Source organism: Hyperolius riggenbachi, chromosome 12 (genome assembly GCF_040937935.1).
Source record: "Hyperolius riggenbachi isolate aHypRig1 chromosome 12, aHypRig1.pri, whole genome shotgun sequence".
Taxonomy (NCBI): domain Eukaryota; kingdom Metazoa; phylum Chordata; class Amphibia; order Anura; family Hyperoliidae; genus Hyperolius; species Hyperolius riggenbachi.
This window is the reverse complement of record NC_090657.1, coordinates 7293831-7314030: the sequence shown is the minus strand read 5'-3', so window position 1 is coordinate 7314030 and position 20200 is coordinate 7293831. Positions and strand designations below refer to the sequence as shown.

General features: G+C 44.0%; 1 protein-coding gene across 2 annotated transcripts in view; it reads left to right on the top strand.

The window, feature by feature from the left end:
- UNC13D (unc-13 homolog D) overlaps nucleotides 1-20200 on the top strand; it is a 218722-nt gene that overhangs the window by 128193 nt on the left and 70329 nt on the right. For both annotated transcript variants that reach the window (XM_068261959.1, XM_068261960.1), the window contains exons 17-24: nucleotides 7243-7367; nucleotides 8830-8920; nucleotides 8999-9055; nucleotides 11858-11955; nucleotides 13228-13279; nucleotides 13361-13491; nucleotides 15033-15153; nucleotides 19626-19769. In XM_068261959.1, the coding sequence (XP_068118060.1) occupies nucleotides 7243-7367; nucleotides 8830-8920; nucleotides 8999-9055; nucleotides 11858-11955; nucleotides 13228-13279; nucleotides 13361-13491; nucleotides 15033-15153; nucleotides 19626-19769 (819 nt within the window). The remainder of the gene's footprint in view (nucleotides 1-7242; nucleotides 7368-8829; nucleotides 8921-8998; nucleotides 9056-11857; nucleotides 11956-13227; nucleotides 13280-13360; nucleotides 13492-15032; nucleotides 15154-19625; nucleotides 19770-20200) is intronic.

The following is a 20200-nucleotide window of genomic DNA, read 5'->3' as shown; positions in this document are numbered from 1 at the left end:
GTCACTTACAGGTTGTAAAAATCTGACATATCTGACAAGTTTTTGACTAGTCCATCTCTTCAGTCTGCTTTCTTAGCGCTTTCTTTACTTTCAAAAGCACTTGCTGAATGGCAGTTGCTCAGTCTAACTGTCAAAATAGTGTGCAGTGAGTAGGGAGGCCAGCCAGTATGTTTGTATTTATTCACACGGAGGCCCAGTGCACACCAAAACCTTTAGCAGATCCACAATATGCTAGAGGTTTTTGAAGCAGATTTCAGAGCAATTCTAGGCATGTTTAGAGCGGATTTCTAAACATGCCTAGCGTATTTTGGAGCGTTTTTGTGTAGCAGATTTCATATATTGTTACAGTAAAGCTGTTACTGAGCAGCTTCTGTAACAAAAACGCCTGAAAACCGCTCTCTGATCTAGTGGTTTTCAGAGCGGTTTTCCACTTTCCTATACTTTAACATTGAGGCAGAAACGCCTCAGAAATCTAAAAAATGCTGCACCCCCCGAGTTTGCGTTTTTTGAAAAAACGAGCCACTCTGGTGTGCACCATCCCATTCACTTTCATTAGCCAAGCGGTTTTCCCCCTTCAAGCGTTTTAAAAAAACACTCCAGAACCGCTCTGGGGTGCACCAGGCCTGAGTGAGTTGCAGTGAGTTTTGAATCACTGCACATAGTGTGCATTTTACAAGGGAACAGAATAGTCCATAGACTTCCATTCTATCATTCACACTACAATAGTGAGTTGCTGTGCTGTGCATTCTAACTCATTGGTAGTTAAAACTCATGGAAATGAATGGCAATGCATGGAAATGCACGGAAACTCACAAACCCATTTATGAGTTTTTAGTCATGCTTTTTTCATGCATTTCATCTCACTGACTAGTCCAAAAAACCTGTCAGATCTTTACTGTCTACTGCAAACTACCGCAACATGGGAGAAAAGTAATATATGGTGCATTTTACTCTGGGAGAAACATAGTTTTTAAGTTTTACAATTTTTATTGAACAATAGTCGCCCTTAAAGGGCACCTGAAGCAAGGAAAATTATTTAAAATAAACACATGACGTAGCTGCAAATGAATATTACATACATACCTCACCATCAGTTCCTCTCAGAAGCTCACCATTTTCTTCTTACAGTGATCTCTTCCCGTTCTGACAATATTTTGTCAGAACTGAAATATACCAGTTGCTGTCAGTTATATATCAGCAGCTGTCAGTTACAACTGAATGTGCAAGGTAATGTCCATGTTTCCCTATGGCTCAAGTGGGTGATATTACAGTGTAACAGTGTGCTGACCAGGAAGCTGTTATGGGGTAATGGCCATTTTTAAAATGGAGGACGGAGAATTCCATTGATCACAGTGGGCAAATGGGAAGCAGGAGTGGAGATAGAGCTTGAGGAGTAGACTACACACAGGGCCGAGCCTGGGCGGGTGCTGCGGGTGCAAGGCACCCAGGCGCCTGCCTCCGAGAGGCGCCGCCCGGCCGCCGCTCTCCCCCTGTGGCCGCCGCTTGCTCGCTCCCTCCCTCCCTCTAGCCGCCGGCGCCGCGTCAGACCTCGATCAGGCGGGCGGGCGCTAGGACCTAGCACGCCGCACTGATATGCGGAAGTGACATCACTTCCGCATATAGAGCGGGTGCACCTGGCGCCTTCTTACTGGTCGGGTCGCCCGCTGATTGAGGTCTGAAGCTGCTGCAAGGTGAGGAGGGAGCGGCGGCGGCAGAGGCAGCAGCGGCGGGAGGGGAGGGTTGGGTGCGCTCCTGTCACTACCTAAACGGGGACCCTATACCCCCTGGCTACCTATCCTGGGCACATATTACCCCCTGGCTACCTATCCTGGGCACATATTACCCCCTGGCTACCTATCCTGGGCACATATTACCCCCTGGCTACCTATCCTGGGCACATATTACCCTCTGGCTACCTATCCTGGGCACATATTACCCCCTGGCTACCTATCCTGGGCACATATTACCCTCTGGCTACCTATCCTGGGCACATATTACCCCCTGGCTACCTATCCTGGGCACATATTACCCCCTGACTACCTATCCTGGGCACATATTACCCCCTGGCTACCTATCCTGGGCACATATTACCCCCTGGCTACCTATCCTGGGCACATATTACCCCCTGGCTACCTATCCTGGGCACATATTACCCTCTGGCTACCTATCCTGGGCACATATTACCCCCTGGCTACCTATCCTGGGCACATATTACCCCCTGGCTACCTATCCTGGGCACATAATACCCCCTGGCTACCTATCCTGGGCACATAATACCCCCTGGCTACCTATCCTGGGCACATATACCCCCTGGCTACCTATCCTGGGCACATATGCCCCCTGGCTACCTATCCCGGGCACATATGCCCCCTGGCTACCTATCCCGGGCACATATACCCCCTGGCTACCTATCCTGGGCACATATACCCCCTGGCTACCTATCCTGGGCACATATACCCCCTGGCTACCTATCCTGGGCACATATACCCCCTGGCTACCTATCCTGGGCACATATACCCCCTGGCTACCTATCCTGGGCACATATACCCCCTGGCTACCTATCCTGGGCACATATACCCCCTGGCTACCTATCCTGGGCACATATACCCCCTGGCTACCTATCCTGGGCACATATACCCCCTGGCTACCTATCCTGGGCACATATACCCCCTGGCTACCTATCCTGGGCACATATACCCCCTGGCTACCTATCCTGGGCACATATACCCCCTGGCTACCTATCCTGGGCACATATTACCCCCTGGCTACCTATCCTGGGCACATATTACCCCCTGGCTACCTATCCTGGGCACATATTACCCCCTGGCTACCTATCCTGGGCACATATTACCCCCTGGCTACCTATCCTGGGCACATATTACCCCCTGGCTACCTATCCTGGGCACATATTACCCTCTGGCTACCTATCCTGGGCACATATTACCCTCTGGCTACCTATCCTGGGCACATATTACCCCCTGGCTACCTATCCTGGGCACATATTACCCCCTGACTACCTATCCTGGGCACATAATACCCCCTGGCTACCTATCCTGGGCACATAATACCCCCTGGCTACCTATCCTGGGCACATAATACCCCCTGGCTACCTATCCTGGGCACATAATACCCCCTGGCTACCTATCCTGGGCACATAATACCCCCTGGCTACCTATCCTGGGCACATAATACCCCCTGGCTACCTATCCTGGGCACATAATACCCCCTGGCTACCTATCCTGGGCACATAATACCCCCTGGCTACCTATCCTGGGCACATATTACCCTCTGGCTACCTATCCTGGGCACATATTACCCTCTGGCTACCTATCCTGGGCACATATTACCCTCTGGCTACCTATCCTGGGCACATATTACCCCCTGGCTACCTATCCTGGGCACATATTACCCCCTGGCTACCTATCCTGGGCACATATTACCCCCTGACTACCTATCCTGGGCACATAATACCCCCTGGCTACCTATCCTGGGCACATAATACCCCCTGGCTACCTATCCTGGGCACATAATACCCCCTGGCTACCTATCCTGGGCACATAATACCCCCTGGCTACCTATCCCGGGCACATATACCCCCTGGCTACCTATCCCGGGCACATATACCCCCTGGCTACCTGTCCCGGGCACATATACCCCCTGGCTACCTATCCCGGGCACATATACCCCCTGGCTACATATCCTGGGGACACTGGCTGTTTGTCATTATGTGCATTTGCTGGTGAAAAGCAGTCTCTTGTTACGTGCATTTGCTGGTGAAAAGCAGTCTCTTGTTATGTGCATTTGCTGGTGAAAAGCAATCTCTTGTTATGTGCATTTGCTGGTGAAAAGCAGTCTCTTGTTATGTGCATTTGCTGGTGAAAAGCAATCTCTTGTTATGTGCATTTGCTGGTGAAAAGCAGTCTCTTGTTATGTGCATTTGCTGGTGAAAAGCAGTCTCTTGTTATGTGCATTTGCTGGTGAAAAGCAGTCTCTTGTTATGTGCATTTGCTGGTGAAAAGCAGTCTCTTGTTATGTGCATTTGCTGGTGAAAAGCAGTCTCTTGTTATGTGCATTTGCTGGTGAAAAGCAGTCTCTTGTTATGTGCATTTGCTGGTGAAAAGCAGTCTCTTGTTATGTGCATTTGCTGGTGAAAAGCAGTCTCTTGTTATGTGCATTTGCTGGTGAAAAGCAGTCTCTTGTTATGTGCATTTGCTGGTGAAAAGCAGTCTCTTGTTATGTGCATTTGCTGGTGAAAAGCAGTCTCTTGTTATGTGCATTTACATGGGGAAAAGCTGTCTCTCGTTATGTGCATTTACATGGGGAAAAGCTGTCTCTTATGTGCATTTAGTGGGGAATTTTTGTCAGTAAAAATAATCTTTTGTCAGTAAATTTTTAGGTATTTGTCAGTAAAAAATAACGTGAAAGGTTGGCAACACTGGCAGGCTGTATGGCGCAACGGGAAAGATACAGGCAGCCCACCTTGGGCTTGGCAGGGGGGAGGAGCCGACGTCAGCGAGCGAGAGTAGGGTGGCCGCAGGCAGCCATAAATACGCAGTGTGTGACTGCGTCGCACTCGCAGAGCCTCTCAGCCTGAGTCAGTCCAGAGACTAGCAGACTGTCACTCGCAGGAAGCCAAAGCCAGCCAGGAGCAAGCCCATGGAAGAGGGGTAGGAATGGGGTATCACATGCATGCGTAAAGAGGTGGAAGGTGTGGGTGTGATTAGGAAGGACATGGGTGTGGTTATGTGGTTGGGCGTGGTTAATTTAACCACTCCCATAGGCGCCAGAGAAAATCTTGCACCCAGGTGCCAGGCACCCCAGGCTCACCCCTGACTACACAGGAGGTAAGTATGACCTGTGCATGGTTATTTTGTCTTTTAATTTTCAGTTCAGGTTCTCTTTAAAGGACCTCTGTAACGAAAATTTTAAAATGTAAAATATAAGTTAACCCATACAAATAAGAAGTACATTTCTCCCAGAGTAAAATGAGCCATACATTACTTTTCTCCTATGTTGCTGTCACTTACAGTAGGTAGTAGAAATCTGACAGAAGGCTTTGGACTAGCCCATCTACTCATGGGGGGGTTCTCAGGGTTTTCCTTATTTTTAAAAGCACTTAGTGAATGGCAGTTGATCTGTAGAACTGCCAAAAAAGTGTGCAGGGAGGCTGGCCAGCATCTTTGTATAAGGCCTGGAACCCACTTCAAAACGCTATCGCTAATCGCAATCACTAGCGTTTTGTTTGAGCGTTTTGTAAGCGATTTCATGAGCGTTTTTGGTAGCGATTTTAAAAAGTGTAAGGTTTTTGCCAGCAATTGTGTAGCGATTAGCGTTTTTAATTCTGATTGGTCCTTTTAATTTTTTTACAGTGTGCAGTGACTTCAAAACTCTAGCAAAATCACTCTGTGTAGGTTTTGATGAGCGATTAGGCCAGCGTTTATATACTTTACATTGCAGAAACGCTAAAAATGCTGCATATCCTGCATTTGCGATTTGGTAGTCACAATTGCTCCAGTGGAATTTGGCCCATCCATTAACATTAGCTGAGCGTTTAGGGAAATGGCTAGCTGTTTGAATCGCTCCCTAAATGCTCAGTGGGTTCGAGCTCTAAATCTTTTTCAGGGAATGTCATCATAAAGAATAAAGGCCATGCTGAGAATCCCCTATGAAGAGATGGGCTAACCCAAAACCTGTCGGTAATCCCCCGAAGAAATATACTTCTTAACCTCCTTGCCGGTCTAAAAAATCTGGCAAGGAGGCAGCGTGGAACTTTTTTTTATTTATTTATTTTTTAAATCATGTAGCGAGCCCAGGGCTCGCTACATGATAGCCGCTGAGCGGCGGCATCCCCCCACCCACTCCGATCGCCTTCGGCGATCAGAGTATGCAGGAAATCCCATTGAGAACGGGATTTCCTGCAGGGCTTCCCCGGTCGCCATGGCGATGGCGCGGGATGACGTCACTGACGTCATGGACATCGGGACGTCACAGGGAATCCCGGGCCACCCCTCAGAGCTGCCTGGCCCTGATTGGCCAGGCTGCGCAAGGGGTCTGGGGGGGGGGGGGCGGTGGATCGGCGGCGATCGGGTGTTACAAGCAGCTAGCAAAGTGCTAGCTGCTTGTAACAAAAAAAAATTATGTAAATCGGCCCAGCGGGGCCTGAGAAATCCTCCTGCGCAGGTTACCCCGAGCTGAGCTCGGGATAACCGGCAAGGAGGTTAAGGTGCCCATACTTGGTACAATTTTTTTCATCCAATCTTATCATTTCTATGTACCCTGGTAGTGTTGCATATTATGCGGCTGGCTGTCAAAACGCACATAATGAAACTCTATGGTGATGCATATGCATAGCGGTTTAATGCGTTTTACATGCTTTTTTTATGCGTTTTTTTTGTTTTAAAACGTTGATGATCTATTTCCGTTTCCTCTTTACTTTCTGGTTATTTTGTATAAAGGGCGGGAAAAAAAACGCATTAAAAATACATGCAATATGCATACAAAACGCAAATGCATTTTCAATTACCGGACCGCAAATGCACCAAAACGCAAACGCAGTAAAATTGCACCTGCGATTCGCAAACACAAAACGCAACAAAAACACAATTCAAAAATGCAAACACACCCCCATAAAACACACCTTTTTCACGATATGTCATATGTGAACCCAACAGATGTACATCCTAACTGTATGCAGAAACATGTATTTTACATTTTTTATTGTCTGTAACCTAAACTAATGTCCAGCGCTGTGTAATATGTTGGCGCTTTATAAATACAATAAATAAATAATAATCCGATAATAATAATCCGAACATTTGTATAGCGCTTTTCTCCTTTCGGACTCAAAGCGCTCAAGAGCTGCAGCCACTGGGAGGCGCACAAGAGGCCACCCTGCAGTGTTAGGGAGTCTTGCCTTGAACTCCTTACTGAATAGGTACTTGACCTAGCCAGGATTCGAACCCTGGTCTCCCATGTCAAAGGCAGAGCCCTTAACCAGTACACTATCCAGCCACTTTTTTAAATAAAAAGTTATTAATTAAATAATTAATAAAGGCTTGCAATATCTCGCTTTGCATGTAATGAGTCTATTTAATATATTAGTTTCACCTTTTAATTTGAATTACTGAAATACATGGACTTTTGCCCGATATTCTAATTATTCGAGTTTTACCTGTATAACATGTATAGTTGTTTTGTTTGTGCTCTTATTGGTTTAATGTACGGTCACCTTGTAATCTCTAGAAAAAGGAGTTGGCTGAATCCTTTGATGCTCTCCTCCAATATGGAGTGTCCCTTATTCAGCGACACCGCATTGTGTTTCCACTGTCTACATCACGATCAATAGATCGCCTTCAGGGCTTACTCAGGTCAGTGATCACAGCTGAAATTATTTGACATATGTTAGCACATAATTCAAAGGTACAAGTAACATTTTATAGAGACTCTGTAACAAAATGTTCAGCCTTATTCTTTCTATCCTACAGGTTCCTATACCTGTTCTAATGTGGTCTGGCTTACTGCAGCCTTTCCTAGTTGCACAGTGTCTGTATTATCTCTGTTATATAATCTAATCTTCTTTCCTTTGTCAGCTTTGTCAGCTCAGGCAGGAATGTGCTGCTCTGCTTGTGATAGGATAGAAGCTATACACACCCTCTCCACGCCCCCTGCAGGCTCTGTGTGAGTCACAGACTGAGCTCCTCTCAGCCTATCACAAGCTGGTTAGCAGCCCTGTCTTTTGTCGGTAAACACTGCATAAAACTGGCAATTACAAGCCAGGATTGCAGCAAACGAGTCGGGAAAATACCGCATTTAGTATTTCAGACTTTTAATGCTAATTCATGAAGATTTTCACAGGTGCGGTAGACGTTTAATAATTTACCGAAACCCACGGCTCCAATTTACAAAAACCTGTTTGGTGACAGCAGAATAGAGTGGAGCTGTCTCTGTGTTGTTACATGCTGTTAGTGCAGTGAGGCATTACAGTAGTAACAGGCATCCCCGACATCCCTTTAGAATGTACATGTTTTGGTATACTGCCTCCGCTCGCTCTGAATCTGTCCATTAGTCTTTCTTAACATTTTATTTAAGTGCCACAGCTGGGGGGTTCAGGGGACAAAGGGGGCCCCACGTTATCGTTTTTGCAGGGGGGGGGGGGGCCTATTAAGTCTAGTTACGCCCCTGCATCAGCGGTTGCCTTCACTAGCAATGAGTATTTTAGAGGTATAATGGAACTATTGATTACTTTGACATGCAGTTGCACTATGCATGTGAGCCTGTCGGCGCACTCTGCCGCAGGGTCATATGACTGACATTTTGTCCGTCGCAGTGCGATGCAATGGGGCATCATACCTCGTAGATTTTGCTGCTCCTAGAGGCAGGGCTAACGGCTGCAGTCCTGCCTCCAGTCGCGTCTATCAGCGACGCATCACCGCCTCTCCCCCGCCCCTCTCAGCAAAGGAAGACTGAGAGGGGCGGGGGAGAGGCGGAGATACGCGCTGACAGACGCGCGTGGGGCAGGGCTGCGGCGGTTAGCCCTGTCTCAATTAGAAAGTGATCCCCGGCTGCACGGAGGGGATTTGGGGGTGAAGGGACCCCCGTTTAGCCGCGCGATAGCGGCGTTTAGCAGGGGCACACATGCCCCTGCTAACTATGAGCTCTGAAGCGAGATTTATTCTCGCTTCAGAGTCTCTTTAAGCAAAGCATAATTTACCAAGAATTTTTTTTTCCCCATAAAGCCATTCCTGATTGGTTATGTTTAGCCATTTAATGTCATATCATTTGTTTCATTTCACATAATTTGTTTTCCTGAAACGATTCTCTTTTATTCAGGGTGCTCATACAAATGTGTAAGACCAAGGCATTCAGAGAACTGTGCTCTACAGAGCCCAATTTACAGGACAGAATCACAGAGGCTATTAAGGTAACAACGGGAAAGGTTTTGTTTTGTATCAAAGAACTTGGTACACAGCTAATTTTATTTTCATGTTCTGTATTAAAGACAGGAACCCACGAATGGTTTGATATGAAGAAACAGCACCTGCAGCCAATGATACAGGTAAAGCAGAGGCAAACATAGGAGAATAATGCACCTTATATTTCACTATGAGGATATGCTAGGCAAACCCATGGGTGACAGGTGACCAGGCTAGCAGGGAAAAACAAGTACAAGGTAACAGAATTAAATAGGCAGAGCTTTGTTTGCCGGTGCACAACTAGTAGCAAGGTTCTGGTGTACGGTACATCAACATTGACTTTCTTTGAATATTTACCATGGTTATAGGTTAGGGCTCTTTCACACGAACCTCTGTCAGCAGTACACTTAAAGCACACCTGTAAGGTTGGGGGGAGGGGTTTATGCTAATTAAAGTCTCCAACCTAGCTGGGTCATGTGCTACAGCGCATAGCAGCGGTCCCCTAGCCGGGAGTGTTCACTTCATGACCGTTACTAGTCTATACGAACCGCACATCTGTAGAATGCTCCGGGCTACCAGAACCCAATCGAGGAGACATGCGGCCAGCAGGACAATGGATGTGTCAGAGAATTTAATTAGGGTGTCAGTGGCACAACGGCGGGGACGTAGAGAACCCTGAGGGGCCCTAGAGACTACGAGGGGCTGGAAGAAGCCCCAGGTAAGTAAAAGTCAACTTTTTCCCTCCGGTTCAGGTGTCCTTTAACTGCCTGTCAGCTGCTTAGATGATTGGTTCTTGATAGTGGGGAATTATCCAATTAAGACCCGCTTTGTCCATTCTGGATGGTAGGGGGTACAGCACATGTCAATAATTGGTCTAGCCCAGGCATGGGTAAACGTGGCCCTCCAGCTGTTGAGGAACTACAAGTCCCACAATGCATTGCAGGAGTCTGACAGCCACAGTCATGATTTATAAAGGCAAATGCATTGTGGGATTTGTAGTTCCTTAACAGCTGGAGGGCCAAGTTTGCCCATGCCTGGGCTAGCCTCTTTGTACATAATAGTGAGCTAGTCTGGAGATGGGCCAAGCAGCATAAAACTGCTATCAGGCTGAGTACCAATGTCCATGTCTATGGATTTATCTCTGTGTATGTTTGTGAAGTTGAATGTCAATACATTGGCTCTATTTTCTACAGCCTCCTCGGTACAGATGTTTCCTTCTCCAGGTGCAACTAGTTGTTTAAGGCAATGCTTGGTTCTTGGATCATGTGCCTTTGTAGTGAAAGAAATATGGAGATTGCCAAATATTGATTTCCTTTTGAACACTGTCCTGCTGGTCTTTGTAAAAAAAAGCACCCAGTTTGTGCGCTCAAAGTTTGGTCAGAGCAAGTTAGAGTTATATTTGTTTTGGGTCTGCAACTTAAAGTAGTATGAAACTCAGCATTTCCTCTTTGTTCTAAAAGATTATATACAGCATCAAATCTACTACCACAACAACAACAAAAAGTAGCAGAACAGCATTCAAACAGTTAAAAACAGCACCTTGATCTTCACTGGAAAGCTTGTGAAAGCTTCTGACTGCATCCAAAGAGATGATAACGTTATGTTTAAGTTACATTCATCTGTTGCTTGCTACAATTAGTATACATCTAGCTGCCTGCTGAAACTGAACTTTCCTGAGCTGAGAAGCAGAGAGAATTGAGAAATGATCACTAGATAGATAGATTTAAATATATAAATACAGCAGCTATGCAATAAAATGCAATGGCGGCTTTCAGAGCAGATAAACTGTACTTTGGGAACTTGTAATTTGTAAACAGGCAATATTACTTGTGCACAAAAGCAAATATGGTAACTGGATGGGTGAAGAGTAGAAAAGCGTGGGAAGACACATTTTTATTGAATGTTATGCCAGAGTTTGGTCCCACTTTAAAATATTGATGGCAGAAGTTCAGCAAGACAGCCAAAAGTAAATAAAGATGTCAGCCTCCACATTCTTATCTCTACAGGCTCACTTTAAGTATAAATATAAAATCTGTGGCTAGCTTAATCCAGTGAACATTTTAGTGTTGGCAGGTGATGTAGCTGCTGCATGATTTTTGGCAGTTGGAAACAGCTGTAAACAGCTATTTCCCACAATGCAACGAGGTTCACAGACAGGAAACTGCCAAGAGTACGTACTTTTCTTGTGGGAGGGGTTTCTTGTGGGAGAGGTTTCACCACACTATCAGTCATGCAGCGCCCCCTGATTGTCTGTTTGTGAAGAGGAATAGATTTCTCATGTAAAAGGGGGTATCAGCTACTGATTGGGATAAAGTTCAATTCTTGGTCGGAGTTTCTCTTTAAATGATATCTTTGGCTAGGATACATTTTTGCCAGAACTAGTTAATAGTTTTGCCGACATCTATAAGAGACTTTTGGTAAAAAAACAAAAAACAAAAAAAAAACCACATGAAAAATGTACACATTTATTTCCATTTACCAGCATCTGAAACATAACCGAGTCAATTATGTTGAACTAAAAGGGTACAACAGCTACTTTTCTTTGGTATATTTTGAACAATGTGGACAATGTTGGTGTATTTAGAGACTTTATCCTGTCTAATTCCCCCTCATCAGTGACTAATCACAGCTGTAATTCGATCTCTCAGCTGTGTCAGCTTAGGAGTCTCGGCAGTCCTCGGCAGAGCAGCTAATTGGTAAACACAGGATGTTAACCTTATGTCTGCTGCCATGAAAGCAGGAAGTAGACACACTGAAGATTTATTGCAGGATTTGTATCAGCTGTAACAAAGAAATGTTTTTCTTTAAAGGTTATTGTGCTGTTGCTTATCTATTACAGCAGAGAGGAAGTTCTGAGTTCAGGTCTGCTTTAGGTCTAGTGATCTTTTTTTTATTATTATTCCTCTTTTCATGTCTTTATTCTTTGTCACTTTTATTTCTTGCAGGGTTACGAGGAAAACCTAAAGTCATTGGTGAACCTGGTGGCAGATACCACTACTGACCTTCAGAGCTGTCACAAGTTTTTGAATAAGTGTTTTATAAAGTAAGAAAGCACAATATTGCTCTCCTTGACTGTAACTACTGTAGACTATTACAAGAACTACAGTGGTTTTTGGTGCGTGTTAAAGCGGAATATAACCCTGCATTTCAACTTTGCTCTAATACATTATTTACAGCATAGTATATGCAACCAGCATTTTTTTTTTTTACTAGAACAGCATTGGAAGGGTTACACACAGAGCTTTAAAGTTCCTGGAGAGACATGCTGTCGCATCCAAAGCTTAGATAGATACATTTAAGCAAAACAAAATGTAACAAGTGAGGAATGTTACACACTCTTTGGCTGTCCTCCAGCTCCTTCTCAGTCAGAGAGAGTGAGTCACATTCCACAGTTGTTACATTTTGTTTTGCTTAAATGTATCTATCTAAACTTCAGCTGCAGGGAGCAGTTCTCTCCAGGAACTTTAAAGCCCTGTGTGTAACCCTTCCAATGCTGGTCTAGTAAAAAAAATGCTGGTTGCATATAATATGCTGTAAATAATGTTTTAGAGCAAAGTTGAAATGCAGGGTTATATTCCGCTTGAAGTGAAGCTGATGAGATACTTTTTACACAAGCTAAGAGAATTATGTACATTTTTGTATACCCCTTATTACAGATGTTACTTTACTGATTAGTGATATCCAGTCTTTAATACTTGCTATGTCACTTATCTCCCATATCCCACGATGTGCAGGTAGGTGCCAGTGCCTGCTTTTTTCTGTGTAGGTGAAGTAGCATTTAAGATAAAGGATTGACATGATAACCAGGCAACCAGCACAACTAAAATGTTAGCAGCAGGTGAACCAAACCAGAAGTAATCACCAATTATCAACCGAAGCGAGAGGGATAAGGAGGCTGCCATATTTATTTTCTTTTAAGCAATCACAGTTGCCTGGCTAGCCTGCTGAAATGCTGCCTCTAATACTTTTAGCCACAGACCCTGAACAAGCATGCAGCAGATCAGGTGTTTCTGACATTATTATCAGATGTGACAAGATTAGCTACACGCAGGGCAGTTTCTAGGCTAATTTGCTTCCAGGACAAGGGAATAAAAATCGTGCATCCCCTTCCCCCGTGGACTTGAGAACATTATTCCCGAAGCAGTATTTAACACTACCAGTATAGGTATCCAGGTATAGGTGCTCCAAATATAGGTAGCCAGGCATAGTTGTCCCCAGTACTATAGGTTAGCCGGGTATAGGTGCCCCAGCATAGTTCAGCCAGGTATAGTTATTAAGGTCCATATTTACTAAGTCTTCTTTTTTGTTTCCTTAGCACTATCAAGGTTGATGTTTTCAGCTTGGCCTTCTATGAACTCGAGCAGCTGGTAAGTGCAGTTGTTCTATTGCTGTCTTCCACCATAGCAATCTTCTTCATAACTGACTTATAAATGTATTTTCATTCAAAGGTCTCCCAGTACGTGCTAAGTCAGATACCACCTGCTAACCACAGCAGTCGACAGCAGCTCTCGGAACCCTTATACCAACTCTATCTCACACTGTGTGAACTTCACAACCTACATAACTACCTACCAAACAGGTAATAAATACATGACCTTCAAGAATAATACCCCTTCAGAACATAAAATCCTGGGCATTGGACTGTGGGAGGGTTGTCACCACAATATCAGCCATACAGCGCCCCCTGATGGTCTATTTGTGAAAAGGAATAGATCTCTCATGGGGAAGGGGGTATCAGCTACTAATTATTATTATTATTATTTATTAGATTTATATATCGCCAACATATTACGCAGCGCTGTACAATAAATAGGATTACAGACAATGATAACAGGGTTGACAGAACAATACAGGTAACAGACCATAGATACAACAATACAGGTAATAGCAATAAGATACACAACACAATGCAGATAATAGTACAATGCCAGATCATAAACTAGAATGGTAGTGGTAAAAAATTACCAGTTCCAAATTCTGGGTAAAGTGCACACAGTCAAGTATGATACACAAGGGGAGAGGGCCCTGCCAAAGGCTTACAATCTAGAGGGAGGGGCTGGTGACACAAAAGGAGGAGGTGCATAAAGAAGTTATTGGCAGAAAGGATTAGGGCAGTGTTGAGTTGATGTAGGCCTCCTTGAAGAATTGAGTTTTGAGTGCTGTTTTGAAGGTGTTGAAGGTGGGAGCGAGCCTGACAGGCAGTGAGAGAGAGTTCCACAGGATGGGGGCAGCTCTAGTGAAGTCCTGCAGTCGTGCATGGGAGTGCGAGATGCGTGGGGTGGTTAAGAGGAGGTCGTTGGAGGAGCGAAGTGGGCGGCCAGGTGTATATCTGCTGACCAGGTCAGAGATGTAGGCTGGGCAGGACTTGTGTAAGGATTTGTAGGCCAAACATAGGATCTTGAAGCTGATTCTGAAGTGAATTGGAAGCCAATGAAGGGATTTGCGTAGGGGAGTTGTGGAGACAGAGCGGTGGGAGGAGTAGATAAGTCTGGCTGCTGCGTTCATGATGGATTTTAGGGGGGGCGATGCGGTTTTGAGGAAGGCCTGACAGGAGGGAGTTGCAGTAGTCCAGGCGGGAGATGATGAGGGCATGGACAAGGAGTTTGGTAGTGTCTGGGGTCAGGAAAGGCCGGATCTTGGAGATGTTGCGTAAGTGGAAATAGATGAGATGATGTTCAATTCTTGGATACAGTTCCTCTTCAAGTTCTTCTTATGCTGGAGTCTATAGACAGGGAAGAGTGGAAACTGTGCCAGTGTGCACAAACAGAGAAATAGAAGCAGGTTTTGGCCACCTACCAGCACAATTATAGAGATCTGCGAGGGTTGTCTTGAAAAGTTATCAGTTCTGGTGAGAGTCTGACCACTTGGATATGGTGAAGGTGGTGCTTTGTAAAGGCTCCGTATTCCTGAAACGAGCTGATGATGTAAATATCCATGAAATATTTATTTCAATTATATAGAATTTTCCCTTAATTTATTCCTGATTTCTAACATGTCAGCTACTGATACCAGTTACTCGTTCATTATGCCACATTTAGTATGTTAAACGCTAGTCATATAAATCATTGAATCGCTATTGCCACTGTAATCACACTGAACGTTTCTTTTGCTGACTTCTAGGGAGACGCCTTTACCTCTGTCTGAATGTCACCGATGGTTTGCAGACTCATTGCCAAGCTGGTTGTACAAAGCTTATTCAACTGCACTTGAAAGAGTCCAAAGAGCAGTACAAATAGACCTGGTGAGAAAGACAACTGTAAAAATGAGAGCAATCATCCAGTGTAATAAAAATGTCTTGTTATTTTACCTTCTAAACTGACGCATTATGAGGGTTACGTTTTGGAAGTTTTCTTTAGCTTCAGTTTTCATTCTGTACATTTAAAGTGGTATGAAGCATTTCCTCTTTGTTCTAAAAGATTATTTACAGCATAAAATCTACAACCGCAAAACATTTTTTTGTAGCAGAACAGCATTCAAACAGTTAAACACAGAACTTTGTTCTTCAGTGGAAAGCTCCTGAAAGCTTTTGGCCACATACGAAGATGTGATAGCATTATATTTTGTTTACATTCCTCGGTTAATGCAATTAGTATACAGCCAGCAATCTGCTGAAACGGAACTGTACTGAGCAGAAGAACTGAGAAGTGATCAGTAGATAGATTATAACATATTAAATCATCAGCTATGCAATAAAATGCAATGGCAGCTTTCAGAGCAGATAAACTTTGGTAATTTGTAAACAGACAATATCACTTGTGCACAAAAGCAAATATGATAACTGTATGCGTAATGAAAAGTGGGAAAACACATTTTCATTGAATGTTACGTCAGAGTTTTACCCCACTTTAAGCACTAACATCGAAGTTTAGAGTTAGGAGATGCAGGGGAAAGTTAGCCAAATGCCAATTAGTGGGGGAAGATTAATGAAAGGTCTGGACATGTAGCATTAGGGCTACATGTCAATAAGGAGGATTATAGAGTACCTGAAGTGGCAGATGTAACATACTGAGAGAAACAACCAAACTGTATTCAGAACTAGGCTGTAAGAGCTAAGAATATAGGTATCTTAACCACTTTACCCCCGCCCGTACGGATTTCTCCATCCCTTTTTCCATCCTTTAACCCCCAGGGACGGAGAAATCCGTACTTTGCGCACTCCCGCCACTCCCCGCGCTCCCGCTCGTAAACACGCCGCCCGCCGCTAGTAAAAACGCCGCCGGCCGCTCGCCCAGAGATCAACGAACGGGAAAATCCATTCTCGTTCGTTGATCTAAGCCCCGCAATGATCCGCTGCCGCTCGGCTGAGCAGCGCGATCATTGTGAGAAATAACAAACTCCCAGCCTCTTTCTACTTCCTGCAAGCGTCCGGAAGGACGCTTGCAGGTCGCATGAAACAAAAAGTTACTGTTGCCATCTTGTGGCCAAATAGTAAAACTACACCCTAAGCATTTTTTACACACAAATAAACTAGTTTTACACAAAAAATTAACTCCTTACCTCCCACACTCCCCAATTTTTTTTTTTTTGTAATTAAAAAAAAATTAAAAATGTACAATTTAAAAAAAATACATAAATAGTTACCTTAGGGACTGAACTTTTTAAATATTTATGTCAAGAGGGTATAACACTGTTACTTTATAAACTATGGGCTTGTAATTAGGGATGGATGCAAAACTGAAAAAAATGCACCTTTATTTCCAATTAAAATATTGGCGGCAAACATTGTGATAGGGACATAATTTAAACGGTTTTATAACCGGGATAAATAGGCATATACATTTAATGGGTTTTAATTACAGTAGCATGCATTATTTAAAAACTATAAAGGCCGAAAACTGAAAAATAATACATTTTTTCCCACATTTTTTCCTATTTTCCCATTAAAACACATTTAGAATAAAATTATTCTTGGCATAATGTCCCACCTAAAGAAAGCCTAATTGGTGGCGAAAAAAACAAGATATAGTTCATTTCATTGCGTTAAGTAATGATAAAATTATAGACGAATAAATGGAAGAAGCGCTGAAAGGTGAAAATTGCTCTGGTGGTCAGGGGGTAAAACCCCTCAGTTGGGAAGTGGTTAAAATGGATCCGAGATAAACTTTTACTCATTGCATAATTGTGTTCCTTTCATATAGTTTATAGGGCATTCCTCAAGCCAAATATTTTTTTGTTTTGTTTTAATACTCTAATTCCCTATAAACTAAACAAGCCTCGCCCACAGCTTCTTTTGTGCCTTGGCACTGTAGCAAGGGCTTATGGGAGCTCAGTCTGGGCAGGAGGAGGTTACTAGCCATTGATTTCAGAGGCAGAGGGGAGGAGGGAGGAGGAGAGGGGACTGAATTTACACACAGGCAAGCTGATAGCATCTCCAGCCCACAGCCTGTGACAATGTGACAAACAGAGCATGGCTGCTGACATTGTATCACAGCAATAAATAAACATGAAACTGTTGAAGCTGTTTGCAGCTAGATATGCTGTGTAAACTATCTAAACGTTAGATAAGATATATAGACAAGTTACTTGTTATAGTTAGTTTTTCATCTCGGATCCGCTTTAATGTAATTTTCTTTGAAGTCAGCTGTAGTCGCACTGTAGCAGAAATCTCACTGATAAATAATTAGAGACCATACAACTCTCTGTAGCTGAGAAAAACTCATCTGAGTACAGGGAACTGTTAAAAAGGTTCAATAGTTTAAAGTTTGTCTATATGGGAGCTGAATAATCTAAAAAAAAGCTAACTTTAAACATAGATTTTAACCTTTTAAAGGAGACATTAACTGAACAAATAATATAAAGCTTTACTTACCTGGGACTTCTTCCAACCCCTAGAGGTCTATGTTCCCCTCGTGGCAGCTCCGCTGGGCCTCAGTCTTCTGCTGTCCCCTCCATAATGGCCGGCGACCTGCTTGTGCACATGCGCGGGCGTGCACCTTTCATAATTGCACTCCGGAAGCATTTTGTTCATATAAAGTAGCTCTATAGCTATATGGGAGCGCGACTGTGAGCAGCATGCGTGCCGCCCACACATACACACAAGCCACACATGCGCACATCACTGGCCATTACTGAGGGGGGCAGCAGAAGACTGAGGCACAACGGAACTGAGGCCAGGAACACACAGACTTCTAGGGGTTTGGAAGAAAAAAAATATGTTTGTATAGCGCTTTTCTGCTCATGGTCTAAGTGCTTGTGAGGCAGCCACTAGAGGCAGCACACAGTAGGCAGTAGCAGTGTTATGGTGCCCATACACGGTACAATAAAAACATTTGATTTTCCTGGGTTTATTTTTTCGACCAAAGCGATCGAATCGAATGAAAGTTGAAAATAATCTTTTTTTTTTCGATCAAGAAAAACAAACGATTATTTTGTTTTTTCTATAAAAATCTGATCAGACATGTTGGAAACATATTTATATTCGATCTAACGGAATAATTGAACTAAATTATCTAATCGAAAAAAATGAAAAATTGTACCATGTGTGGGCATCTTTAGGGAGTCTTGCCCAAGATATCCCTACTGAATAGCTTACTGGCTTACTGAATAGGAAGAGCTGAGGTTCAAACCCTGGTCTCTTTTGTTAGATCCAGTTACCTTAAAGGGAAGGTCCAAGCAAAAAAAAAAAATTAGTTTCACTTTCCTGGGGCGTCTACCAGCCCCATGCAGCCATCCTGTGCCCTTATAGTCACTCACTGCTGCTCCAGTCCCCCGCTGGCAGCTTTCTGACCTCGGAGGTCAGGGCCGCATTGCGTACATTTTTACACATTCCCGCTAGTGCAGGAACATTAACATATACATTTTTACGCGTTAGTGGTGCAACGCATACATTTTTGTTCCTGCACTAGCTGGAATGCGTAAAAATGTATGCAATGCGGCCCTGACCTCCGAGGTCAGAAAGCTGCCAGCGGGGGACCGGAGCAGCAGTGAGTGACTACGAGGGCACAGGATGGCTGCATGGGGCTGGTAGAAGCCCCAGGTAAGTGAAACTCATTTTTTTTTTTTGCTTGGACCTTCCCTTTAAGCAGAAGGATTAGCCATACTATGCCAGGGGAAAAACACACATATATAAGTAGATAAATACTTGATCTACTTACATAACACATGTATTGTACTGTCCACGTCTTGATTTTAGTGAATGTTATATAGTAAATGAAGAGAATTCTGTTCCTGGTGGGGCCATGTCTTTTGCCCACAATTGAGGCTAAATCCTGATGTAATTTCTGCCCTTAACTTTTTTTCTTGTCTCCTCCAATCGCTGAGTCACCTCAGCCTTGCTTGTAAACACAAGTGAGTAGGGGATCGTGTTTCAGATAAGCAGCTAGGCAGGGAAATAAATAGAAGAGGAGGAATATATTATAGATAAAAAGAACCCCCAGCATGCAACTGTTTGGCAACGACTATTAAAGGGCCAGTGCTCCTTAAGTATGTGATAACTGCAAATCATAACAGCAGAAAAAGTTGTGAATGCAGGATTAGCTGCTTTATCACTTAACACACTCAGACCAGTTGCTGTTGAAATTAGATTTTTATGGTGACAATACCGCTTTAGGCAGTACACTATCCAGCCCCAGGTAAGTGAAGCATTATATTAGGATTAGGTTTAAGCTTTGATAAGAATAGATGGGATAGGGAGAGTGCTAAAAAGTAAACTAAACCTTGCACCACAAATACTCATGAGTATCAGTAGCAGTAATGTTACATTCTCCTTTCCAGCTGGTTCCTCTGTCAGACATGCAGAAGCACAGCGCCTCCACAGTGGATCTGTCAACGTGTTTCACGCAGATTGGACGCACATGGCAGCAGCTGGCCTGGCCTGACCCAGAGGAGGCATTTATGATCATGGTTAAATTCACTGAGGTAAGATGCAGTCATAGTTGCTCCATACAATAGATCGCGTGCATGAAAAAAGGGCGCCTTGAAAAAAGGGCCCGAGTTGATAACGGAATGGCACCAGTTATTAATGAAATCTGATAATGTTAAACATCGTTGTCAAGCTTTGTTAACGATAAGACGAGAAATAATAACGAAAAGATATTAATGTTAAATATCGTTATGTAATTCAACAATAAAGCTTAAACCAATACTACCCTCACACAGAACCCTCCCCTGGTGGTGCCTAAAACTAACCACTCCCCTGGTGGCGCCTAGCCCTAACCACCCCCCCCGGTGGTGCCTAACCCTAACCCCCCCTGTGGTGCCTAACCCTAACCACCCCCCCCTGTGGTGCCTAACCCTAACCCCCCAGTGGTGCCTAACCACCCCCTGGAGGTGCCTAACCCTAACCACCC